This window comes from Parasteatoda tepidariorum, chromosome 3, assembly GCF_982258835.1.
Source record: "Parasteatoda tepidariorum strain Cologne lab strain chromosome 3, Ptep-v5.0, whole genome shotgun sequence".
Classification (NCBI taxonomy): Eukaryota; Metazoa; Arthropoda; class Arachnida; order Araneae; family Theridiidae; genus Parasteatoda; species Parasteatoda tepidariorum.
In genome coordinates, this window is record NC_141757.1 from 97,383,898 (window position 1) to 97,411,803 (window position 27,906).

Sequence of the window (27,906 nt, forward strand, 5' to 3'; positions counted from 1 at the left end):
ATCTGTTGTGCATAAAAATTTTTATATTTGCTTAACTTATTAAACTTTAAATGACTCTTGTTCTTTAAAGGTTTGTGTTTGGCAAGGATGAAGCTAAACCTCGCAATGTTAGTGCTTCCAAACAAACCAGTATTATTCCAAATAAAATACCCGAAGGTATTTCCCGATTAAGCAATATTGAAGAAATTGTTGATGATGCGCACAGATCATTCTTCCAGAAAGTTTTTGGTAATAGTAAACATGCATCGTGCCCTCATAAATCTGGTTGTTTGCAGTATGTTTTGAAGGTAATTGTTTTCTCTCACGATTATCTTGTCACTTTTATTGCTATGTTCTATTAAGAGGACTCTATACCGCAGGAGGAACTTTTTATGATAAATTCTATTTCATCTCTATAACTAATTTAAAGTTTAAATCATAGAAAAATTGATTTCAGGTAAGCTCAGAGTAAACCTTGAAGTTGAACCATGAAATTTGTTTTCTAAAAATCAAAAGGAGAATAAATTATGGCAAGATTATTTCCCTATAGCATAATCTTGAGTAATCCCTCCATAATTTGTTTGCCTTTTGATATTTTAAAAACAAATTACTACATTTGCAATTTCATGGTTTACTCTGGGTTTACCTGAACTCAATTTGTTTTTTCTATTTTTTAAATCTTAAATTACTAATGTAGGTAAAACAAAATTTATCGCGACTCTTTTCTCATGCAGTATTTTGCTGCACTCTGTATACTTCTAGCCCCATTGAAAATTCCTCTCACTTCGCTCAAAAGTGATACACCTCACTATTTTAACATTTACTCTGATCAAAATACTTTTTACACTTTAGTTTATTTGAAAAATAAAGTTCTAAATATTTTATTTTATTTCATTATTGATGATTATATCCTTTTTCTTAATGTAAGATGTTTCTTAAGAAATGAACTACTTATAATTTAGCACTCTATTTAAAAAAAAAAAAATTATGTTCTTCCCACAATTTTGTGAAAGATGCTGTTACTTTTTATAGGCTATAAAAATTTTTGTGGTTACATTTTATTTCTTTTTGATAGAGTCCATATTGGACAATGGCTTCCCTAACAATTCAACTCCAAAATAATCTGTCTCATGGTTTAGTTTTTTAATTTGTTACTTTTAAGCTCTTGGGGTTTCTGAACTTTGGCCATTCATCTATTTTGAAAAAGGAGTTCTCAGTTTTTGTTGACCTTGCCATCAAACTTTAAAATTTTTTCTTGTGCATTGGTTATTATTCATTCTCTCCATGTGTCTCGGCCATTGACATGGCCACAGTTTTACGCATGTAAAGTTAAGTTACATCTTATTGTGTTATTACTTTACTCTTGTTAATTTCTTCTGTGCAAAATGCTGTGACTACTTGCATTAAGCCTGATTTCTGGCATATCATTGGTTTCAGCTATAATTTAATTTAAAAACTTAAGTATTTCAATCTGCACTTCCTCATTTACTTTTGGTTGTTATTGTATTCCAGTTTTTATGCAAAATGTACTTTTTAAAGCTAAGTCAAAGCTTTAGCCTAGCTAAAGCTATAATAAAACTGAAACTTCGCTATAATAAAGCTAAAGCTTTTGTTAATAAGTTGGGAAAAAAAGTGATTGTATATCTTTTTATTTTTCCTGTATTTGTGTTGATTTTGCTGACTGCCAATTTATTATTTCTTTATTATTGCAAGATTGATATTTATTTTCATTTTTTAATATTTTCTGCTTTTATCTTCATCTTCAAGCTGCTTTTATCTTCATCTTCATCTTATCATCTTATGTTTAGATTTATATAGCCTTCCTTTGTATTTGTAATACCATTTATTTTTGGACCAATTCGGCCAATTTAGGCTTTTAAGCCATTGGGGCCATCCTGAAACTGTAAAAAAAATCTAAGTGTCTTAAATTTTTCTATTACTTTTGATTGGATAAAGTATCTTTCTTATAACTTTACAATAGCTTTTCTAATGTGATACCAATACAGACCATATAGACTGCAAGTCCTAAAAGCAATCTATTCTGATAGTTTTAAAATTATATTAATTCAGAATACTAACTGGAGTTATTAACATATCACTGAAAAATTAGCAATTTTAAAGTTATATGTAATTTTAAGTATTGTATCTGTTGTATATAAAAAAAAAAGTTTATAAGTTTAAAAATATTGGAACTTTTCATGTGAGAAGCACAGGATTATATATATATATATTGAATATTTTGTTTTTATGAAATTATTAATTTTTTAACATATCTGAAAACATATTATTTATATAATATGTCTGTTAAGCATCTTAAAATTAAATTAATTTAAGTTTCTAAATTAATTTTAAATTTCCATTTTATTCTTGGAACCTTGTCTTATTCATTGTTAAAGACAGATAATTTTTGAACTTCAACTAACTCCGTATTCATTGTAAATAGTTATTCTGGCATTCGTGGACACAATTTTTTTTTTATACATAGATAATATTTATAAATTGAAATAAATTTTAAATATTTTTATTTTATGTATTTTAACTAATTTAGAAGATTTAAATGATTACTTTATTTTGATATTTCACTGAAACTACTAGAATAAGTTTATTCTACAAAAAATTAGATTGAAATTTTTACATGACTAGAAAAATGGATTCATTGATAAATATTAGCTCGTCCAGGAAATTTCAGTCTACAGCTTGGAATAAAAATTAAAAGTGATAAACGATAATTAAAAAATTGTTTCTCAGTTAATTTCTGAAAGTCTGTGTTTTTTTTAAATCAAAATTAACTTTATTCTTTTTTGTAATTATTTTTCTAAAAATTTAAATATTTGTATCTTTATCATAATGTATTTATGTGTGTAAATATTTTTTATCATGTGTTAGATTTTCTTAGTTCTCTGACTAATAATACGTTTAAATAAAAAGTTATAATACCAAATTAACATTTTATCAATTAGGTTTTATTCAGTAAGTTTTATCCAGTTATTCGTTTCTATTTCAGGGCACTTTGCGACCATTCTTAATTGGCTATTTAGCATTTTTGGGGATCAGAACTGCAGCAGCTGGTAAAAAATTGTTGTCTAAACCTCAGTTGTGGTTTAAATTGCTGACTGAAACGAAAACACTTAACTTAGGATTATTCCTTGGCGGTTTTGGAGGAACTTTCCGTGTAAGTCTTCTTTTCATTTTTTTTATTTTCAGTCTGTTATGAACAATCATTAAGAGTTTATCCCAAAATTGACACCTTCTGAAAAATGTTTCAATAGCTCAGCAAATTTTCTCATGTTCTTTAAAATCATCTGATTTTAGAATATAAGCATCTTACGAATAAAAAAAAAATCTTCTGGTATTCAAGAAGAATTTATCTAAGTACCATTTCTAGGAGAGACAACTTTTTTAAAGTGACTCTTACCTTAAACGACCAATTTTTATTGGTGCCAAATTTTTTGCCCTCTCAAATTAACTTCAGATCAGGCAACCCTCTAACAGTCAAGGTTAAAAAGTTGTCTTGCCTGCTGTAAAGTAAACAAAGTTTGGTTGCTCTTGGCCTCTACAGATGCTAGGAGAGAATAATACGAATGATAAATTATAATGTCAGCATTTATGTGGATGGAAAATTTGTATTACTTATACTACTTATACTTATGCAATATTCAGTAAACAACAAAACAGACCATTGATTTTGACGTTTTTTATCAATAAAATATGCTGTTACTTTGCAGATATTTTTTGATTAAATTGTTAATAATAAATGACAATTTTTGGAGCAACCACCTCTTTTTATGACCTATTATTTGCCTATTGACCTATTATATAATATTAGGAACTATTATTGCCAGGAAAGTTTTTTGTTTTATTTGTCTGAGGAATTTGTCTCTTCTATTCAGAATGGCATTTACTAATGTGCCTCTTAAAAGCTCAAATAAAAATATATGCAATAAAAGAACTCTTGTGCCTCATCTGAAATTGTCTCTTGATCTACTTAGTCAAAACTCACTAATAGATAACCTTTTGCTTTTCTTAGGTTATCAACAATGTATAGTTAGAATATCTAGACATTTTGTTAGATGCCTGGCATTTTTAGGTAAAAAGGAGAAAAAATTATTATTTTACCTAGACATTGTATGTAATACTTAAGCATGCTATAAAATGACAGTATGAAAAAAAGGATCATGAAAAGGTTATTATTTAACAATGTTTCAAACCTCAAACAAGCATATGTTATTTTGAAAAAAGTAATAAAAACTTGCCATTAAAAACCTTATATTCTAACTACAAATTAAAGTTTTATGAAACAAACTTTTTATTGAAGAAGAAAAAATAAAATATGAACCTTTTTGTAGATCCAAGAAATTATCATTGGCTAATACATGATTAAAACTATAAAAAATATCATTCTGTGATGATTTGTCCTTAGGTACTTTATAGAATGCTTAAGCAAAAATTTAAATGTTTAATCAATTCACACTCTGCTAGCCAGGTTTCAGTATTCCATAAAAGGCCTAAGTATTCTATAGAATACCAAATTTCACACTTTGCTTGTCATGCACATACTATCAATGTAATCATTCTTTAATTATTAATGTTGTTGTTGTTACATATGGCTTTATTGGAAATATTAATCCATATACAATGTTCAGCTTTAAGTGGACATAAACAAGGAGTAAAAAGGAACACAATTGCATTAACAAACAAAGAAAACAGATGACAAATGCATATTAACACAAAAAGAAGACAAAGATAAAATTAAAGTAAGAAAAAAATATACAATATACGGTGAAGAATGAGGAGTAGTCTTTACAGAGAGTTCATGTGATCTCTGGCATCCCAGTAAAGTTTACTAATGTAAACTTTACTGGGTAAGTTAAAAGTTTCTAAATGTAATTTTTATCTATATTCTAGTTTGAGAATATTCTGGTAAAAAATGCCTGTTAGCCTTTATTTTTTAGTTTTTAATGAATGTCTTATTTTTAGGTTAAACTAGAAGTAAGACATAAATTCTTAATAAATAAAAATAAAATATAATATATAAATGTGTTTGCAGAACAGTACTTCATCAGGGGACACACTGTCTGGCAGTGTGTCCCCTATGAACCCTGGCAGTGTGACCCACTGAAAGTTTCAGTGTGTTTATTTTCCTCTTAGTTATCATTATTGACCTAGTAAAATGTATTGATTTTGTGATTGGATTTATTTTTAGGTTATTAATTGCCTTCTACGTTGGTCGTTTAACAGAGATCATCCTGCTTTTGCCCTTCCGGCTGCATTCCTTGGTGGCATGTTTATGAAATTTTTTCCTAGTCCTACACTTTCTCTGTACTTAATGTGGAAACTTATAGAAGTAAGTAAAATCAATCATGTGCTGTGTTATAGAATTTTACACAGGATTATAAACAATTAAACATTTTCAAAAGAAATTAAAGTTTTATAGACTGTCAGATTCTTTTTTTTTTCTGCTGGCAACTCCAATTAAGTAGTTTTCAGGAAGTTTATGAATCATTTCTCTTCAAATCCAGATTATGCTACCGACAGAGTTTTACATAGATTTAATTTTAGGAAACCAATTGTTTTTTAAGAAAATTAATTTCAACACTCAGTGTTAGGTTAAATTATGACTCATAATATAAAGATTTGAACTTTATTTATATTTGTTAATTTACTATCATCAAATTTATATGTTGAGATGTTGGTATTTTACGTAACTTTGATGTTTATGTAAAACATAATATTTCCGAATTTAGTTTTCAGAAAAAAATCATGATGAAAAATATGTATAATTTAGTAAGTATTTCAGTAATAATTCAGTATATATTTTAGTATATATTTTAGACTATTTTTTTGTATAATATTTAACTTCATATTACTTCTAATGATTATGATAGTTGTTTTAAATTTTATTTCTTCAATAATTTACAGAGTTAGTTAAAAATCCATTTTTTTTTATGAATTGCTCTTTTTACTTTATATTATATCATACTCATCTTTATATCATCATACTTTTTATTATTTATTAACAATACTAAAACTAAGAGATTTAATATAATTGAATAAAATATGTTTTTTGTTATTGATAAAGGTCGGATATATGTTGGGTATAGATGAGGGTGTGCTTCCAAACATCAAAGGCTCAATGCTAATGCTGTATGCTACTTCTACTGCATTCCTTTTTTATGCTGTAAGTATACTGAAACTATGACTTTATAAGTAATACAGTACAAATAAGTAAACATCTTCTTTAACTGAATTTCTTGCATTCTTTTTGTTTTATTTATTTATTATTTTATTCAACAAAGTCATTTTTGTTACTTAATCTGGTTTGTGTAATGACTAACTAGCATAAAACTATAATAAAATGTACGAAATATTTTTCAGAAATACTTTCGCTTATTGATATAGAACAGTAAATCTTCAGTTTCTTTACCTGTGACAATAAAATCTTGCAAATGCTAGATTTCATAAATTTTTTTTTTAACTTAAAGATCCTGAAGTTTGCGTTAACCTTAAAAGGTTTTTGATATTGAACGTGCGTTTTGCATTATAAGTACTTAGATGTTTTATTTTTTTATAAAATTTAATTAATCATTGAAATTTTATTTTAATTTTAAAAAATGTCATTTATGCAAAAATATCGTATTATTTATTTTACTAAATGCAATATCTTATGTGTTTATTATCCTAGAAATTTTATTAGAATTGGTTTATTAGTATTTTTTTTAGATATGTTTGTTGCTTCTATTTCTCATATTTTTGTTGTTGTATTACTTTCTCATACATACTAAATTTTTACAAAACACAAAATATTTTATTTTATTTATTACAGGCAGTTTTGGAGCCTCATAATTTAAAGCCTGCATACCTCAAGTTTCTTACCCGGTTGACTCATAATAAGTAAGTCACAGTTATTTTCAAAATATTTTTTTAACCTATGTTTGTTTAAGTGTTTTTGTTTTGATCACGTGTAATTTACTAGTCGTTCACGTGTTATCACATGTAATTTACTAGTAAGATCATACTTGAAATGTAAAAACAAATGGGCGAAATGCATTTTATATATACAGTACGACCTCGAAAATCCGGACTTCTGAAATCCGGAAATCTCTAAAATCCGGACTCATGCATCCAGAAATGAAAAACCATTTTAATGAAAAACCACAACTCTTCTCCAACAATGAAGCAGTAGATGAAGATTTAGAGGTGGGGTGTGAATGAAAGCTCATAGCTGATAAGGAAATTCCAGTCATTCTTATCAGCTCTGTATGGATAACAAAGAATATAAAGGGAAATCCCCTCCTCCTGAAGGGGAATCCCACAACTCTTTTGCAACAATGAAGCAGTAGATGAAGAGGTAGAGGTGGTGAATGAATGAAAGCTCATAGCTGATAAGGAAATTCCAATAATTCTTATCAGCTCTGTATAGATAACAAGGAATATAAAGGGGAATCCCCCTCCTCCTGAAGGGGAATCCCCTCAGTAGGAGGAATTCTTCCATCTCCTTGTTTTCCCCCCTTGTGATGAAAGAAAACTGGTTATTTTTTAACCTTGAAGCTTAGGAGGCGAGGACAAGTTCTTTCATCCCCCAACAAAAACAGGGTTAGTATCAGCTGGTACAGTCTAGTCTAGAAGCATCTGTTTCGGTTATAAGTTGAAATTCAGCTCGCGTTTTAAGTCTATATTTTTAGTTTTAATTGCTAATATTATGTTATCTAAACGATCGATTGCGGGGGAAAATGACGAAAGTTTGATTTTTAATGTCTTTTATTTATTATTTAAAGAGTATATTTATGTTAAAATTGACGTCGGAGGTCTACACACGCGTGATTAATCGCGAAATAATCGTCCTGGCGAATTCGATACTTCGATAATTCTATCAATTCAAGTAAGGTATCTAAAATTCGGAAATCCGGACCTTCCGAACCCCCCAGCAGTCCGGATTTTCGAGGTTGCACGTATATATATATATATACAGTGGAACCCTGATTTTAGGCTTTTCTTCAGACTAACTTTTAAAAAAAATGCACAAAACGAGAAAATGTAAAATCGGGTGAAAACAAATTGACATATTATTCAAAGATTGACACTTATGAGATAAGCTATTAAAAAAAAGTGTAAACTTTACTTGTTTTGGATACAATTTCTACAATATTCCCCTAATTCTAACTATTGTTTGCAAATTTACAATTTTGCTTTTTGCTTTACATTTGCAAATAAATATTGTTTCAGCGTTTATGCTCTGTAACTCTTGAACAGTTGTGGATAAATCCTACCATATTTTTTTCTCATCTTCATCAGTATCATCTGGAACAGGCATTAAATCATATATTTAAGGAATTTAAAAGTAGTCGGTATATACGTTATCAACGATTTCGGAAAATCTCCACCCACACAATTTTACTCCTAAGAGCCAATGTTCCCATTGGATACAGTGGACATAAACAAGTGGACATAAGAAGTCTACTTTATTTAACCCATTCATAATGCATTTTATTCAACACTGTTCAATGCTAAAGAAATTAAATTCTGAGCTTTTAGACCATTTTATTCCCTTTAGAAGCATTTTACAGGCTACTAAAATCAAGAAATATCTAATCCGTTGCTTAGTGTAACATTCGTTAAATAATTGAATTATTCTAGCTTGCTGGGAAAAAAATTTACAATTTGAGCTCCTTCGCATACTTCTTTTAACCATCTTTCCTGCGCTTTGCACAATCCACCACCCTTTTGAATTTGACTCAAAAGAGCAGTACCCTCTGACAAACAAAAGAACAATAAGTTAAAATAGAAAAAATGTTAATACAGTTTCAAACAGCTAATAAACAAGTCCCTTTTTTTCTCCATAGAAGTAAGAATGAATAAATTCGAAAAAAGTTTGTGCGAGCTTTGTTAAGAAAAAATTATTTTGATCTGTTAGAAAGATGAATAAAGCAAGACTTAAAAGGGGTAACCTAAAATCTGGCATAATTTAAATTTAGCAATTTTCACGACCCAACAGAAAATGAGGTAGGAAGGGGATAATGCGCAAATTAGACAACGTAAAACTGTGGTATATATATAATAAAGTTGAAATTAAAATTTTATTTTTAGGTTTAAAAGTAAAATATAACAAAAAGTGATTACTAATGCTAGCAAATTATATACTCTGAGAAAGACCAATTTAAAACTTGTAAAAAAAAACAAGAAAATATAAAATAAGTTGTAGCTGAAGAAATTAAAATAATAATACACACTTGTCACCTTCACCATTTTTAATTCCAGTCATTAGATTTTAAAAATTTATATTTCTGCTGTTCTGTACTTTTATTAATTGGATGCTGAAATTTCTGAGCCTGTTGGAATTTTGATTTCATTGGAGATATTTCTGTATTGAATCTCGGTTTTTTACCTGCAATCACCAAGGTGCCAAAACTGCAATGCCTGTTTTTGCCGATTTTTGGTGACTATTTTGATCCAATTAATATTATCTTTTTAAGGACTTCAATAATTATGTTTGTGTTAATATGTTATGTTTCTATGTTAGACTTTTCTGCAACCTAAACTTTTCCTATTATTTAATCAATCAGCATTGAATTAAGATCTCTCTTCCCTTGCCATTTTTGATTTTAGCTTTAATGCTTTGTTTTCATTTTTGCTATGAATTTTTTACAAACTTTTGGAAATTGATTATCATTCCACAGCACAATACCTTTCAAAAAAATAAAATAAAATAAAAATAAAGAAAACAGTAAGGAAAGCACTGCTTTATCAGATTGTTTAAAACGATGTTGTTAACTTTTAGAACTTCTATAGTTTTTTTTATCTAAAATATAAAGCAATGAAATAACGTGATTAGTCATTTTATATAAATAATGTAATGCTTTTCATTTGTCTATTTTTGGATTTTTTTTAAAATATTCATTTTTATTATTGTAGCAGAACTGAACAGAACTGATTTAGATGAGACTAAAATATTATCTTTACCTAAAATGAGCAAAAACAAAGATATTTATCAAAAATCTAGAATTGAACAAATGTTTGAAACCTTTCAGAAAATCCTTATTTGCAGAATTGTATTTGTATAGGTGTTAAAAAAAATCAATGGATAAAATACCGTGTGCTACATTACTCGAATTCTGATTGGACGATAACTTTAAATTTTATGTGTTTATAAAAATACTGCCAAAAAGAATTAATTCTGAAAAATTAACATTAATTTTCGAAAAATCGACAACAATTCATTTATGAAAATTAAATAAAGATCATTAAAAGTATATTATCTCCACCCCTTTTACAGCTGATTTGGTGGGGGGGGGGAAGAGATTATTGATCAATATTATTTCCATATATCTTAAAATTGTTAAAACTATTAATCATTAATTATTTTCATTAATATTTTATTTTTATTTTTTATAATAAAAGACTATTTTTATATCATAAACTATTTTTTATTTCATCAAATAATTTAAATTAATGTTATTCAAATTTCATGGAATCCTTATTTTGTTATACTTATTTTAGGATTGGTGAAATCAACAGACATGTTTTAGACATATTCGGTACCCATGCTTCAAAACTGTATTCTGATTTCTGGCCAGAGTTAGATCTGAGATTTACAAGCAGAGTCTTTCAAGAAAGTGTCCTTCTTTGGTTAATTCACTGATATGTTTTAAGAAGTTAAAATTAAGAAGTTAATTCTCATATGATTGTGCCTTTCTTAATGGCCCAGGTATGGCATTAGGGTCTGATATTAAAAACTAACAAACTATTGTATTCAAACAAATACTAATATTTTTATGGAGTTTGTACATGTCATATTGAAAAATTAATTATTTAATTTTATACTGTACATATTGTTATGAAAGACGATCATTAGTCAAGAGTTATGGGTTTACTAATGAAGTTGGCTATGCTGACTATCAGTTGCTTTTGTTATTATATTAATGAAATTAAAAATCAAAGTAATCTAATATTTCTACTTAATTTCTAAAAAAATATTCTCATTATACTTATAAGCATCTCTAAGAAAGTATACTGTATAATTCACTTACAATGTAATTACCTTTAACCTGTATTTTCTTTACATAATGAGCTAGGCAGAATGTGGTGATTTAACTTATTAGCGATAGATTTAATTTATTAGATGAGATTTAATTTAAAAGATACTTTTTGAAAATGTTTTTTAAATTTTTACTTTTAAGATCCTTTTCAGTGTCTTAAAAAGAAAATCTTGCCCTTAAGATCCTTTTCAGAATCAAGTAATTTCATATTGTAAATAACGTTTTTAACAATAGGTGTCGCAAAAAAATTTTAGGTGGTGAGTTTTTGAACCAGTAATTCTAAAAAAGAAAAAAATTATGTTTGTTCACAAACGTAACATTTACTGGTTACGAAATAAATATGAAATAATTGCAACTGTGATTAAATCATACTAATTAGATTATTTTTAAATATTTTTGGACATAAATTAAAAAGAGCAATATGAAATTAATTTAACTGGAAAGAAACCTTTGAGAACCAAATATATATAAATTAATTTTGTATCAGCGTTAATTAGCCTAAATGTTTCAGGGATTATTGCAGCTTTACTGCGTAATAATTTATATGAGAAGTTGAAAGCATGTGTTTTTGGAGAACATGGGGTCTGTTTGATAATTAAAATGGTAATTGGATGGCAATTAATGGACATATTTTTAATTGTCATTTTTTAATATTTTGTCATTTTCAGTAGTGATATCCTAAGCTTTTCGTTATCGGTCTACTTTTGCCTGAGTCTTCCTTTAGGTTTTTTCACTATGGATTTAGTAAAAAAAAAAATCTTTTCCTCCACTATCCTCGTGCATTCTAACTACCTGACCTGCCCATTTGAGTCACTGTATCTTAGGGAATTTAATAATATTATGTTCTCTAAATATTTATAATTTTCTAACTTTGTCCTCCTCTTATAAGATTTAAATGTTTCACCTAGATTATTTCGGAAGAATTTTTTTTTTTAAATTGCAGGAACTTCTTAATTATATACAGTGAATATCCATGTTAGTACATATCTTTGAAAGAAACTTCTATATTTGTAGAATTCAAATCTTTTACGGCTACATGTTTAGACGATGTTGTGGAGCGTTTTAAAAGCTATAAATTTTGGCACAAGATGGCATTGTATGTCCATAGGATTTAAGATATGCGTAGAGTTGACCCTTCTACTCGAAATGAGAAACATGTGACTTGCATGCACTAAATTTTTGATTATATAAACATGAGGAAAAAGGTATGTTTCTGAATTGCATGCTTTAAAACGACTTTTTGAGCTTTGAACTATGTGGTATTTATTTATAGTAAGTGGGAGAGCTTATTTTTGATAGACTGTTGTTTATTTGGGCTTGCAGTCCAGTTTTCAGTTGAAAGCTAGATCTATTACACGTGTAATTTTTCTGTTTTTACCATTACAATGTTGAAAAATTACTTAACTCGAAATAACAGAAATTGTGCATAAATGTATTTAAACACAAAAAATCATAAATAAATAAAGTATACGAATAAAAAATATATGCAGGGTATGTCGTTTATCTACTTTACAGTACATAAATAAATAACACACTCATATTTTGGTGATTTCAAGGATTTAGGCATTACAGGAAAACCCCCTCTGGCTCTGAATAGGCTTTCATGAATGAAACTCTTGGCTTCAGCGATAAGCGTGCATTTGCAACTCCCATTGAGGAAGGGTTAATACTTGTTTAAAAAGCTAGTGGTTTTGACTCTAGAAGTTAGATACTTTTTAATATAAATTGAATGCTAAATTCAGAAAATTCTAACCCTCAAACATATGCATTCTTAAAATAAAAAAAAATAAAGTTTAATAAATAAATTTAAATTTTAAACTCTATTGTTTAACACTTAAATTAAATTTTTAAGAATTAGCTGTATTTTATGTGTATAATTATGTTCAGTTTAATGTTCCTCAAAATACAAACTGCATTAAATCTAAAAACTGATTACAAAACGCATTTGCAAATAAATAAATAGAAAGTATTTTATTATTTTTTAGAATGAATATTTGTATGCCGATAATATTCTCTTTTCCAAAGTTTAAATTAAACGAAATTATATTTAAAGAAATTATATTTAAAGAAATTATATTTTGAAGTTTAGAAAATGTAAGGGGATAAACATTAGTTTAAACTATCCAAGATTTAGAATGACTAAATTTTGAATTAAAATGAGCATTTTGTGCATCAACTATGTTGATTCATGTAATATTTAAAAAATGAGGTAAAAAGCAGTGTAATTGTTCAACATACAGAATTATCAGCTACTTTTTTTTTTTAATTTCTCTTTAATAAACTTTAGTGAGTTGGTATGATTCTGAATTTTAAAATAAAATCAGATATTGAAATGAAAAATAATTTTAACTATTCTTCTTTGTATCAAATACATTTTTCAACTTAATTGAATTACATTGGAAAGACAAACACTAATGTAAAGATTTGATGCATTTTTATGTATTGGTATGTAGTCGGATAGACTGCTACATTTTGTTTGCCCAATTTTATTTTATTTTTATTGATTTTTTAAAAATATTAATGAAAGTGGATTTCTCTACTAAATTTCTTCAATTGTTGTCTAATTTCTTCACTTTCATGTTATTCAATGGAAAACCTTTGCTCAATATGAAATTTTTTGTACAAAATTGCCTAAGCAGAGGTTTAAGGGTTAATTTATCATAAAACTTTATTTATTTTTCATAAAGTTTTGTACAACACTCTGTAAAACTGTATGTTAGGACTCTAACAGGGTTAATTTATCAAAATACTATAATTATATAAGTTTTATGAAATTTTATACAATAGTTTGTAAAAATGCATTTTATGACTGTTAAAGGATTAATTTATCATACTACTTAAATTAATTAAGTTTGCTGAAATTTTATAAAACATTCTGTCTTTCATACTCTTGTGATTGTGCAAAAATTACAGAAATTTTAATAGTTATCCATCATTAGATTATTTATGATATTACTCATGGTTTAAGCAATCCATCAAATTTTAAACTAAATGTATTACATTTCATTCTGTTGTATAATGAAAGAGTTTATTTTTGTTCAAAGACATTCCTTTTTTTTTATTATTGAAATTTAAAATGAACTTATAGTTTCTTGAAACTTTCCGTATACTACAAATTGGACTAAATAGTGCTTATAAAATATGAATAGCTGAGATAAGAAGTGTGGTAATTGCTTTTTAAGGGAAAAGTAAAAAATGAGAAAAATTTTGTAACAAGTCGTACTATGAAGCATGTTATAAGAGTACACAAGTGGGCGACCTTTGTGCTAAAATACAAAACTAAGGCAAACAACGTTAAAGAGTGCTTTTTGTGCTCTTTAACGTTGTTTGCCTTAGTTTTGATGTTATAAGAGATTCTCACTTAGGATATTAAAGAGTTTATATAGATCCTTAAATTTAAATTTTTATATCAAAGTTAAAAAAGGAAAAAAACTTAACAAAATGAAAAATTTAACTCATTTTTTTCCTCTGAAAGTGCAATTGCAGGTTTGCAGAGTTACCCATTTATAACTATGTATATAGATAAAGTTTAATATTACTAGGATAATTACTAGATTTAATATTACTAGGATGTTATAAAGTTTGATAAAGAGCTTTTTCATGCAAGTTGAGTAAAAGAAGAAAAATACCTGAAACACTTTAGAAATGATACATATTGAAATATTATATGAATCATATAATATGAAATAATAAATATATTTTAATGTACAAGAAAAACATAGTTCAATTAAATATATATTTCTAAGTGCAGGAAAATATGAATAAGTAAAATAATTGCACATATTTAGCTGATCAAATAAATTCCAAGTTTTATGCTAGTATATATTTTATTTATTTTTGTATTCATTATCTTATTTTTATGTTGTACAAACTTTTTTTTAAAAAAAATGAACTTGTTTATTATTTACTTTTATATTGTTTGCTTTACAAACAAGAGAATATTTTTGTTTTTTGTATTTTTTCTGAAATATCTATTTATTTTGCCATTAAAGGTTTCCACTACGCAGTTACTTTCCTTTAGTCTTGTTATAAGAACTTCATAAATTAACATTTTGTTTTACCATTGTATGAACTGTAATTCATATTAACACTGTTCTCTCATGGTGTTAAAATATAAAAAAACTGCAATATTTTCTTTAAGAAATATGGTAAAATCAACATTTGTTAGTTTGTAAGTTATGCATAGATTGGAAGTTTTTTTTATTTTTTTAATCATATTTCTCCAGAAAAATGCAGTTTTTTTTTTATTATTATTCTTTAATATTAAGAGATAGAAGTCTTCAACTTTAATTTTTGGTTATTGTTCGGGAATAGATTTTAAGATGCTACATTTTTTCGTTAAAAGAGCAGTTCTGGTGTATTTTATTCCATCTTTATTTAATAGCTATTTCACCTTCATCTTTTTTCATGAGAAAGATATGACATTTTATATTTATATTCAATGTATAAAATATTGGCATTCTATAGATACTTACATACATCAATAAAAGTTACTACTTATCAGCTGAAATTTTTACTATTAATAATTTGGCTTGAGTTTTTTTTTTTAAATTCTTTTTATCAATGTATTCAGATTTGTGAATAAATAAAGCAAAAATTTCTTTTGTTTTACAAAAATAACTATACAAGATATATTGTGAAAAGATTAAAATGGATAGATTTTATTTCACAGAGTATATCGAATTCAGGAAACAAAAGATTAGGGAGTTGTTTTGTGCTTACAAATTTTCTGAACAGTGCATTATGATTTAAAAAGCAATTTAGTTAAAATATGCTTGTAATACATATGTCAACGAAACTAAACTTCTGTATTAAAAATAAAAACTTACAATTTGCCATTAAGTGATCAAAAGAAATTTAATTAAAATTGTGAAGTGTTATTGTCATACCTAATTTACTCATGTTTAGATTATTTTTATAAAAAAGTGAGAGATAATTATTTATAATTAATTGTGATATTTTTGTTATTTTTAAAACAGCATTAGTTTCAGTCTAAATTAAAAAAAAATAAATTAATATCTTGTTTTGCACCTTAAACTCTATTCCTTGATTTTATTAATTGATGGAAATATATTTATTTAATTTTTGTAACACTCTTGTTTAGTAAATAATTTCGAAAAAAAATTCATATTGATTTTGTACTTGAATTTTGTAGGATTTATAATAAAGTTTTTTAAATGGATAATTTGTAGTTGTGTTTGATCAAAGCTACAACTGTTAAATAATGTTTTTACCATGTTTTTTGATGAAATAATAAGGGATCCATAAAATAATAAAAGACTCGTGGAAAGTGGAATAAAGTAACTTTAATAACCAACTTTTAATGTACAAGTATTTATTTTTTCAAATCCAACGAGCAGGAAGCCAAAAACATATTTAACAGAACATTTTGCTGCACAATATAACTTAAAATGCTAGCTTTCCATACTCCTGCACAATATAATACAAATAGATGGATGCATTCAAATTTAGATAATTTGTAGTTGTCATTTCATTTGCAAAGCAAATATTTGCATCAAATAGTATAATAATAAATTGCAATACATTTTTATTTTCCACCAAGAACACAGAGTGGTTGAATATTTTTTTCGGAGAAAATTTCGATAAATGATTGAAAATTTTAATTAATGCAAAGTTACCAATTCTTAAATTCTGGTAAATGATTGCAAATTACACTCAACATACATTTATTCGTGCTTTAAAATGGCATAAAATTTATACAGAATGAATCATGATAAAATTCAAATTTAGTGTAAATAAAGATTACATTCATTTTATTGAGAAAAAGTTATTCAAAAGTTTACACAATTCATATACATTAGTTTTTAATTTTAAAACTGTGCAATTTTGCAGTTAAATATTATATTTTCATAATTCAATTTTCATTTACATTTTCAATTTTTAGTGATGTATGCATTATAAATAATTTACGAAATATATTTTCACCTTGCAGTTAATTGTAAAAATTATTTGTAAATAATTCTAAATAATTTATAAAACTCATTTTTTTAATTTAATATTATTCGCTTTTTAAAATTCAGTCTATTGTCATTGCTGATAAGCATTTACTAAAAAAAATTTATTTTAGAATTGTGTTGTATTATTGAATGATAATATGATTAAAGTAGTATAAAATTAAAGTTTTAATTTAAACTGAAACAATGTTTAAATGAATTATTAATTGGAATGTATTAATATATAATTATTCTTGCTACTTATATTTTTAAAAAAAAGCATTCTGCATGAAAGTATTGAAATGACAAAAAAATTTTAATACATTCTTTTTGTGACAATAGTTCACTTTACACAAATATATAATTTAAAGTTAATATTTTGCTTTACATATGCATTAAGAAAAGGAACTCAGTTCCAAATTTCAAATCAATCTTATAGATTTGAAAATCCAAATTTCAATAGAATCTTATTTGAGAAAGAAAATTTAAATGCAATGCAAATGTAGATATATAATATCATAATTTTTTTTATATCTCTGAGTATTTTCAGTCATAATTTACTTATGAAATTTAGTAACAATAATTATTCTCCAAATTCTTGCTGCTCGCATTAAAAATGCATCCACCGTCGACATAAGCGTTTAGACTGGAGTTACAGTGAGTGTTTCTACATCGGAATGTGAAGAAAACGTTCTTCGGTGCCTAGTTGTATTCAGCTTTGGTGAGAGGGGAAGAATGTGAGGTCTCTCCGCTGAAGTGGTGGTTGCAGGTGAGGTTTTCTTAGAAGATGTCAGAGATCTCAAAGATTCCTTAAAAAAATAAAATTCATTTATAAGATGTGTATCATACATTTAAATCTAAATAATATTTTAACCGTGTGATGTGAAGAATCTACATAAAAATCAGAAATTATATTTGTCATTTACAAATGAAGTTTGCTGATTTTTGAAAAACGTGGATTGACCCCTGCTTTTATTGCAGGGCAGTAAATAGCTTTAAGATTGAAAAAAAACCTGTATTAATTCACAGATGTTTGAATAAGACTTTTTATCAAGTTAAAAACATTGAATGTCATACTACTTATTTTGAGCCCATTTTGTAATTTTATAATCAAACTTATTTTTGCTTCCTACTTATTTATTTTTAAAAAAATAGTCACATAAATTTGTCGTATTTGAATTCTCATCAATATCTTAAAATGAGATTAAATTATCTTGAAACTATCAATAAACTAAATATACCTTTATAATGAGCTTTGTTTTGTTTTCAGTACCGCAAGACTGCGATAAGTATATAGCAAATAAAAATTATGCTTTTTATGCTGATTTTAAGAACAGAAAATTTGACTAAGTATACAATATTGGGATATTTATATTTTTGCTTTAAAATTTTTATATATTTAGTTTAACATACTATAAAGTTTGAAACATGTGATACTTTAATTTGTAAACATAAATCTTGTTCAGAATTTGATTAAGTGGAGTAATAAATTCAAATGATTAATTTTCGTAATGAGTTATTTCTTTTGTATTAGTAATTCATTGATAAGTGTAGCAGCTTTCATAAAATGTTTTTTCACTTTGAGAAACCAACATTTATTGTAACAATAAATATCTATTTTGATGAAAAGTGACTGAATTTATGGTAAACGACATAAATTAAATGCAAAGCTGTTCAAAATAAAATTAAGCTATAAATATCGATTACCTAAGACGTTATTGTAAAAATATTTCCTTAGGACTAATGTTAAATTAACTTAAATACTCTTTAAGATTTTCTTAAATCTATATATACAATTATATGCATATTATATTTGAAGGGAGGAAAAAACTGATTCACAAAAAAAGAGAGAAAGTACCTGTGAACTTTTCCAAGTAGAAAACTGTAATGAAATTATGATAATAGTTAGATCAGTACAAAAACTGTTTCATAAAAATCGAAAGAATTGTTTTACTTCAAGTACCTTACTAATACCATAGACATAACATTTGAATTTATAATGATAGATAGGCAACAATTTTTTAATAAATATTAAAAAGAAATATTAATTTATATAAATGTGAAACTTAAAAATTTCTCAATGATTTCACTTTGAGCTTAATTTTCATAAAAAAGAGAGAACGTGACTTATTTCGTAAGAAAAATTTAAAAAAAAAACATTGTCCATTTATTTCTACATATAATGAAGGTCGCTAAAATATTTAAGCATGACTGTATCAAGCATATTTAAAATTTTTAAAAATATGCTACTTAAAAAGAAAATTTTCAATAGAATAAACCATTAAAAATATTTTAAACATAATATGTAAATTTTTTAAAACTAATTTTACCTTAGTATATCACGTTTATCTTAAATGTTTTGGTCAGATTGAAAACTGTTTTTTGGAATATTTAAAAAATATTACTTGTTGTGAATTTTAAAACATTTTAGTTGCTACATTAAAAATTGTAAAATAATGCTTGTAGAAACTTTTAAGTATAACATTGATTTCTTATATCTATTTACACTTAAGTTATCACATTTTATGTTAGTTAAAAGGAATACACTAGTACTGAAACACTTTTATCACATTCCTAATTCAGAATATCTATAATTGTCAACTTTTTCTAAATGTGGATTGATTGAAATGATAACTTACCCTCCAACTGGACCGCCTTCGATCATAGCGATCAAGTGTACGCCTTGCATATGAAGGCATAATGCCACTACTACTGCTCCTCCCCTGGGACACTAAAGAAATGGAACTACTTCCACTGGCTAGGCGTTTCTCTGATTTAGATTTCTTGGCTACCATACTCTCAGACTCTAGAGACAACCTTAAAACAAATAGAGAATCTCCTTTACAAAAAAGTATTTTTTTTAAAAATTTATCTATTCATTTTTTTAAGTTATAAGGGAAACGTAAATAATATTCTCTTGATTAATAATGGGAAATAATTATGAATCAATAATAATAATAAATAAAAAATAATTTAATTTAATTAATTAATTATGATGGAATTATAATTAATTAACAATAAAAAAGGCAATCAAGATGAGCTAAACAGTCACAGGAAATGGAATAAAAATTTCATTTCTTATGGCTGTTTAGTTTGAGAAGTAAGCTAAAAATAAGTTAACTTTTTTTGCATATTTGCATGATAACAGCGTGACGGAAAAAAGCGTACAACTCATGAGGACATTATACGACGGGAGAAACCTTTCATAGCGAATTCTCTCACCGACATAAGCAATTTAAAATACACTTTCACAAAGAGTTAGTTCAGGTAAACTATTAAGTTTTGAATGCTAAAAAAAGTTTTTCAAAATATGCGTGCCAATTATGGCAGGGTTACTCGAGATAAAGCTGTGGAGAACCTGTCATAATTTGTTTTGCATTTTGAAAAAGTTTATTCTGCACTTGAAACTTCATGGTTCGCTCTTGGTTTACCTAAACTTAGTTTTCTTTAAATTTAAAAATAACAATGAAGGCGAAATAGATTTTACCATGCAAAAGTATGGTGGTCTCTTAATAATTTTTGATAAATCATGACATGATCGGATTTTCGCGCACTAGGACTCGATCTTAAATATTTCGCGAGCCTATCCTAAAATATTCTAATTAATTCCAGCAGATGAGACTACAGCTTCCACATCAGACACAAAAACTTACTTTATCAAAAAAAAAAAAAAAAAAAAGCATACGTCTTTTCCGATGGATTAGAATTCTTAAACCGCAATTTTTAAAGGGATAGCTGCATTCTGAAAAGTATGGTCCCAATAGTTTAAGCATGCGAAGGGTCAAAAGTATGAGCTCCTAAACGTTTTGATCCTGAACGTATTGATGATTTAAGTTTTGCATAATTCGATATCTCAAAAAAGTTGTTCTTTTAAATTCTGATTTCTCATGAACTATTCACAATTCCCTTCAAATGTTGGGTTTTGTAATTTAAAATTGCTATTACCAAAATCAGATTGGTAGAAAAATTTGTATATTTTAATATTTAAAATTTTTTGACCATTAGTAAATTAAATAATAATAACTTAAAAGAAATAATTTTTTAAGTGGAATTATCTTTAGATAAACAAGTTTTATAATTGTGTGCAAAAAATTTTTTGATTCCCTTAAAAAATTACCAGCAATACGGAAAAAGTGAAAATAACATTAAGGGATTGAAACTTTCGATGGTTTTGCTGACTAACCTAATGGGACTATGTTTTCCAGATTGAAGATATATCCAGCCATATTTTAAGGACCAAGAATCCAAATTCGTCGAAAAAAATTAACATATATTAGGAAAAAAAAACATATATTCCGAGAACGATTTCATAATCTAAAATATCGTTTGCACTTATTAAGTAGCATAAGAAAGATAGGCTCTTGAATCATTAAGATTGAGTTCTAGTTCGTGAAAATCCGATCATTTGGATCGAAAGTTACCAGGGCTAAAGAGTATAGAAGGGCTGGTTCACTCCTTTGAAGAAACTCTCGCCGCGCCAATTCTCCGATTTTCTCTAGTGACGTCACTTTGGCGCAAGGCTCGCGCACTTTTACTTCAAGAACAGAGCGTTCGGCCTTACTAGCTCTAACTAATGTGACATATTCTAAGACATTTGTTATTTTCTATAATGACTTTTCTCAGTTTTTGCCATGAATTTACAAAATTTTAAAACTATTAACGAAATGCCAGTTTGCGCGATTGCAATTTGCACAAATTCTGATAGAAAAACAAAAGGAAAAAATATAATTTTCCGCGTGTTCCCTGAAGTAAATGAACAAATATGTAGTAAAGAATGGATTCCGAAATGACACAGTTAATAGAAAACAGCAATACGTTTTATCTATCGTTAAGAACTTTTATAAAAATTCGTTATCTAAATAGAAACCGCTTCGTTACTTCAAAATGAAAGGCATGTGAAAAAAATTAAAAAATGGATAAAGTCAAAGAAAATTAAAGCGTAAATAAAAAGTATAAATAAAATATATAGTTGAAATTTTCCTAATTTCATAACATATTTTTTTAATGTAGTTATTCTAAATATTTATGAGTCTTTTAAAAATTATATTCTCTTGAATTTTAATATCTATAAATTATATCATCTTAAATTTAAATATCTATAAACAATTGTAAAATTTTTAATGTCATTACGAACCTAAATTATTATTTTGTTTCAGTAATTAGCGTTTAAGGTTGATGTTTCCTAATAATTAAGTATAAACAAATTTAATGGCATATTTTAAAATCCGGGATTCTAAATTTAACTCAACTTATTGTTATAAAAGAATATGTAGATAAAAAAGTGTCGATATATGCTTTCGTTTTTCTTAATAATTAAAGTTAAAACTGAACTTTTTAAAATAAAGTATTTATAGTGTCATTTTCACCAACTAGTAAAATATTTTTATAAGTTTAAAATGGTATTTTTTTAATATACTGGCCAAGAAAGTTTTTTTAAACTATGTTTATGAATGGAAATAATGTGTTAATTACGTAAAGTTTGAAAGCTAATAACCAGAAAATATCTAACTTATTTTTACAAAGAGAAAGATGCAAAGTTATCATAATATCTTTGCGTGCGATCTTCCGAGATCTGTGGACACAGTGACGTCATGAGGAGGGAAATCGTAGCTTCAGCTCTAAGAGCGGAGTGAACTAGCCCTTCTACTCTCTTTAGCCCTGGAAAGTTACTAAAGTGTTTACTTATTACTTTAGCGTACTGTGTATTAGATAGTTCGGTTACATTAATAAACCACTAAATTGAACTTAGTGAGTTTAAACAAAATGAATTACCTTGCAGGTTGAATTAGATTCTGCCATTCTGTCGTTAAATGCCTCCTAATAATATTTTTGGAAGTAGGTATCCCAAGGGCTGTTGCAATTGTGTCCGCTGTAAACGAGGGTTCCAGAACTGCAAGGGCACCGTGAACTCCAGTGTTTCGCAAATTTTCAGCGTATTCGCCTAGATCTACGCTTGCTGCCCATTTTACAATTCGTTGATTGGTCCACACTAAAGGATCTATATCCATATTTTCACTATTCACTCGTCTCTGATTTAAAATCTGAAAAGCAAATATATCATTAGTATAACCGAATATTCATATATTGATGATACTCGTAATGCAATAAATGTCAATCTCCCATATAAGTCTACGGCATTTATTAGCAGGATGGGCTTTGGTAACACATTAGTTATAACAACATGGTGAAAGAAAGACTTAGTGGGGGAAGATGGGATAATAGTCCATTTAAGTGGGTTTCCAATAGACTTAAATATTTTACCATCGAATAATTTCTGTTCGATACTTAATTTAAAATACTATATATTAATATGGAGCAGAATAGCTGTCATTGTGAAGTATTGGTTTTAATCTTCGATGACTACTTGAAGCAGGCCCAGTTTGAGGCCGGTGGATTTCAGCTTATGCGCAATATTGACCATATGGCAATCAATCGTGGCATTGGTCACGAAATAATGAAGCTTTAACCTTCCCCCTGCCCACATTTAACATTTTATAAATTTAGATAGGAATAAAAAATATATCTTTCCACTATCACTTATTAAAGAATTTTTTTTTCTCCTTTTATTGCACTTCTAACTTTTAAAAGGGCATCTAAGTAGGAGTTTGTCCTGGTTACCCACACGTCATTGGAATGACTGAAAAAAGTATACATAGCCCGGTTTAGCACAAAACCTAATGATTGTTAAAACTTGTGTTACCACAAAATGTAAACTAATCACTAACGAAAGTTGATTCCTTCGTCCTCACCTGTCGATCGAAATTCAGTATCCGGAGTAGTTGAATAGCGTGCATGATACTTAATTGATGGAACTTTCTCGAAATGCCAAAATACTTCTCCAGATCCTTCTTGGTGAGAGTATCCAGAACCCTTCCATCCACCAAATGTTCTGAGAAGCTCGGTAGGTAACACATAAGGCCGATGCTTGGTAGAAACTCTTCCACTACCCAAGAGTGGGTCATGAGGCAGATCTTGGGATAGCGGCTGAAAATGTTTCAATCAAATGTGTCAAACTATCCATACGCCATAATTATAATTTAGAATGCAGTGGGGATAAGCTTACCATAAAGAGGGTTGCCTGTGTTCCTCTATTGCTAGCCTTAGCTTTCTCCTGTGCATAACATTAGAAATGCCTAAACCTTCTTCTAGTTCTGAGTCCGACAGCTCCAATAAAAGCTGAAAATTTATTACAGAAGTCAATTTTGCATAGTACACATAAACAGTGCTGTAATATATTCTAAGGAAATTTTAGTGTTTTTGAAACAAGTTCAAAGTTATGTTTGAATCAGGTGTAATGCCACAAAGAGAAATTAACGAACTCTTTTTTTAGAACAAAATAGAACAGTTTAGTTAGTTTTTTTAAAAATAAAAAATATAAAAAAACATAATAATTTATCACATGTATGCCCGTCGCTGAGGAGTTACAACCTTGTTGTAACTCCTCAACGTTCAAATTAACCGAATTATCCAGTCGTCCGAATTAAGGAAAATCGTTGAGAGTTACAAAAACGGGATTTTGTTGATGGAATCCGGACGTGTGACATTCCTGATATATATCGTTTTTAAAATAGATTTCATCATGCAGTCAGACCGGACTAATATTAATTTTTGCTAATTTTTCAATAACTTGAGGAAAAAAAATCTCTTTAAATTTCCCACGTTATTAAAGTTTTGCAAATACGTTTTTTCTTTGCTTTTTTTCCACAATTTTTTTTTCCTAATAAAAAGAAATTATTCGAAATATATAGAAAAATCTATTCAAAACTATTCTAGGAAAATCATGCATTAATTTTAAAATGAAGTAATAGGATGACTGCGAACAACCAAATAAACTCCTCCGTCCCTTCCTTTCGAGAGAAGAGTTAAAACAATCTTGTTGAACGGTACCTTGTATGGATACTTTGAAAAAATATATTAAAAATCAGGTCTTACGTCGAAAAATACATTTAAAACTATTTCCCACTTAAAAACCGTCATTTATTGTCGCTGCTGACGTTTACATAAAAATATATTCTTTGTGTCACCAATCAACATTTTACAGAATTAAAGTTAATTTTTTTTTAAATTTTAGTAATGAGAAGTGTGAAATTTGTTGTTGTTGTTCACCTTTCCACTTTTAATATTCTCAGCACATGCAGCTCCATACTGTGGCATGTCCATGGTGATCTCGAGCCAAGCGAGAACAGTGGCAGCTCTCCAGTGTTGCATAGGAGTCCCGTGGGTCTCCTCCAGAAGGCGAAGTTTCTGAACATAACTCTCTTCATTCATCGGACTCTCTTTGGGTGACCACGATGACCTATAATCTTTAATACAAAACAAAATATTCAAGATTATTCTTAAAAAGAGTATATGAATTCGATTAATTGTCAAGGTCTAGAGAATCATTATTGAGATTAGCGAGACTGAAAATATCCTTTATCAATAGAGAAAACAGAGAGGAGTTGAAAGATGTTTTTGCGACCCCTAATGTGTATATTTTTTTAGTCAAATTTTTATTATGTTTCTAAAAATACATATAAGGCGGTTATTATGAATTGATATAAACAAAGCTAAAAGGTCATGATTCGAATCCGAGAGATGGCGGGTCGATCCGAATTCCGCACCCGGCTCGTACCGACCACACAATGCTGACGTAAAATATCCCAAGTGGTAGACGGATCATGCATTAAAGTCCCCTTGCCGTCGGTCCATTAGTCACTCGCCACGGGGCGAGTAAAAAAAAAATGCGGGCCTAAGTTAAAATAAAAAAAACCAGTCACTTTTTCCGATTTTGAAAATTGTTTAATGACAAAAGTACATCAATGAAGAAAGACTTTGTAAAACAGAATCTGAATTAAATTGATCCTACAGAATCAATTTGTGATGAAAAGATTCATGTGGATGTAGAGTAATTTAACAATTCACACATTTCAAAGTTATACATCAAATTGTTTTATCACCCCAAATATTTTTACATAAAGTTCTTTAAACTCAGTATGTTTAACTAAATTTTGTCACATATTTGTATTACTTTTATTGTTGAATCAACATTTTATAGCCGTCGATTATTTTAAATTTGATTTTTTTTTTAAAAATCAATTTAATCGAAGCAAATAAAGGTTTGCTAAAAATTCACGCGTCTTTCGAAGGTGATGCAACCTATGTTTTTCAATTTCGCTCAGACAAAATTGAATTTTCTTTTTTCTTTTAAAAATCTATTCAACTCTATCAGTATTAAAAAAAGAAGGGAATACTCACTCTCAAAAAGATCTGGATCGAGGGGTTTCCTTTTCTTGTTTCGAGAAAATACTCGTGAGATGGATCCCCAGGTACCCTTTTTCTCTTTAGACTTTTTCTTCACGCTGTTCATTGCACTCATATCACAATTGAAGATATCTTCTGCAGATCTAGAGAGAAGAGAGGGTCGGTGGTCGGGGGAAGAACTTTGAATCATTGACACTAAAAAGAGAAAAACACATGGTTCAATTCAAAAACACAAAACCACCAATTTGTTTGTATACATTACCTATTATTATTTTACTAGAGCAAAATCTACTGGGTGTTCGGTAATCACCGCCCTTAATTTAGGTTTAAAATCCTTCGCGAAATCGAAAAAGTATTCACATTTAATAGTTAGGGGTTGGAGAAGAAAACCAATCGAAAGCTGACGAAATTGAAGGCAAGATTGAGATCATCAAAAGTTATGTAGGTATCAGGTGAAACTTGAAGAATTTTCGAGTAATAGGTTTTTAACTCCCATATGTTACCCTAGGCAATCAAACAAGTTTTGATGTTTTTAATCCCGACTTCCTCAGAAATGATTTATCAGATTTAGATCGTTTTTTTACCGCTAAATAATTTGGGAACCCTAATGCTTAATTTTTCGTTACCCTATTTTTCAGGAGGTTCCTCAAAATGTGTCCTATGAACGTAACTTACGGAAATAGATGCACATGGTTAAAACATTTCTGTTTCAAATTATGAAAATCTTTTTCGTGAAATAATGTAAATGTCGCATTTGGAAGAAAGAAAAAATGCGTTTCTGATATTTCGAAAAATTTTAAAATTTACGAAGAATTATGATTAAAAATTACTATTGAAAATTATGATTTTTTGTCGGATAATTTTAAAATTCAAGCATGTATAAAAATAATCATGTACATACAATAGCGTTAGTTTAAACAACAAAGAATTCGACAAAAAAGTTATCATTAAATAATGAACCTATTTAAATAGTAAAACGCATGTAATTTCGTATTGTTTCAAATAAGTGAGACACAAACCTCTGTTTGGTGACATAACATCGGGATATTGAGAAGCAATGGTGGGTGTCCCAGCATAGGATGGAGATGTTGTAGGATCTGATCCAGGTGTAGGTGTGGGAGTACCCCTTGAATCAATGCCGTTAGCTGTTCTGTAAGACATGGATCCTGGACTACCATAACCGTTTGTCTGGCGAATATCATGACCTGGAGACATGTGCTTATCCCGTAGCTGTCGGATAAATGAACTTATTTTGTTATGAAAATGCTACTGACAAGCATCAATGTAATGAAAATCTTAAAACTTTTACTTAAATAAGACTTGTTAAAAAAAAATTGACTCAGTTTTGATCAAAATGGAGTGCAATGTGTAAAATTATACGAAGTAGAGAAACAAGGATTAGGATTCTTCTTCGAAACACTATTTATTATATATTTTTTCTGTTTGTAAAAGAAATAAGCGTTTTTAAATTTTCGTTTGTTATAATTGAAAATTGACAGGAAAAAAAATCTAATTTGCTTAATTGCAAAAATTGGTACTTATGCAGTTGACCGCTTAACTTATGATTTTTTTTTATCTTCTTGCATTTTTTACACATTGTACTATTTTAGAAACTTCCATGGTGATTTTTTTTTATAAATGTTTAAACAGCGATTATTCTTTTTAAATATTTCTTCGAACATATCATAGGTAAGTGG

The 27,906-nt window shown here is 27.9% G+C and overlaps 2 protein-coding genes across 5 annotated transcripts in view; one reads left to right on the forward strand and one right to left on the reverse strand.

The window, feature by feature from the left end:
• Positions 1-12,803, forward strand: part of LOC107436327 (transmembrane protein 135) — a 29,087-nt gene extending 16,284 nt beyond the window's left edge. The window contains exons 8-13 of the mRNA XM_016047994.4: positions 71-287; positions 2,984-3,151; positions 5,183-5,323; positions 6,059-6,157; positions 6,803-6,870; positions 10,474-12,803. Of these exons, the coding sequence (XP_015903480.1) occupies positions 71-287; positions 2,984-3,151; positions 5,183-5,323; positions 6,059-6,157; positions 6,803-6,870; positions 10,474-10,615 (835 nt within the window). The 3' untranslated portion in view covers positions 10,616-12,803. The remainder of the gene's footprint in view (positions 1-70; positions 288-2,983; positions 3,152-5,182; positions 5,324-6,058; positions 6,158-6,802; positions 6,871-10,473) is intronic.
• Positions 12,804-16,298: 3,495 nt separating this feature from the next.
• The window catches only part of LOC107436326 (uncharacterized), a 145,643-nt gene continuing 134,035 nt past the window's right edge, over positions 16,299-27,906 (reverse strand). For 2 of the 4 annotated variants that reach the window (XM_016047990.4, XM_043050027.2), the window contains exons 6-14: positions 27,229-27,439; positions 26,204-26,404; positions 25,073-25,269; positions 24,030-24,142; positions 23,716-23,950; positions 22,739-23,007; positions 19,606-19,783; positions 18,825-18,848; positions 16,299-17,775 (exon numbers count right to left, since the gene is read on the reverse strand). In XM_016047990.4, the coding sequence (XP_015903476.1) occupies positions 17,608-17,775; positions 18,825-18,848; positions 19,606-19,783; positions 22,739-23,007; positions 23,716-23,950; positions 24,030-24,142; positions 25,073-25,269; positions 26,204-26,404; positions 27,229-27,439 (1,596 nt within the window). In that variant the 3' untranslated portion in view covers positions 16,299-17,607. The remainder of the gene's footprint in view (positions 17,776-18,824; positions 18,849-19,605; positions 19,784-22,738; positions 23,008-23,715; positions 23,951-24,029; positions 24,143-25,072; positions 25,270-26,203; positions 26,405-27,228; positions 27,440-27,906) is intronic. The other 2 variants (XM_016047991.4, XM_071183434.1) reach the window with 1 other exon arrangement.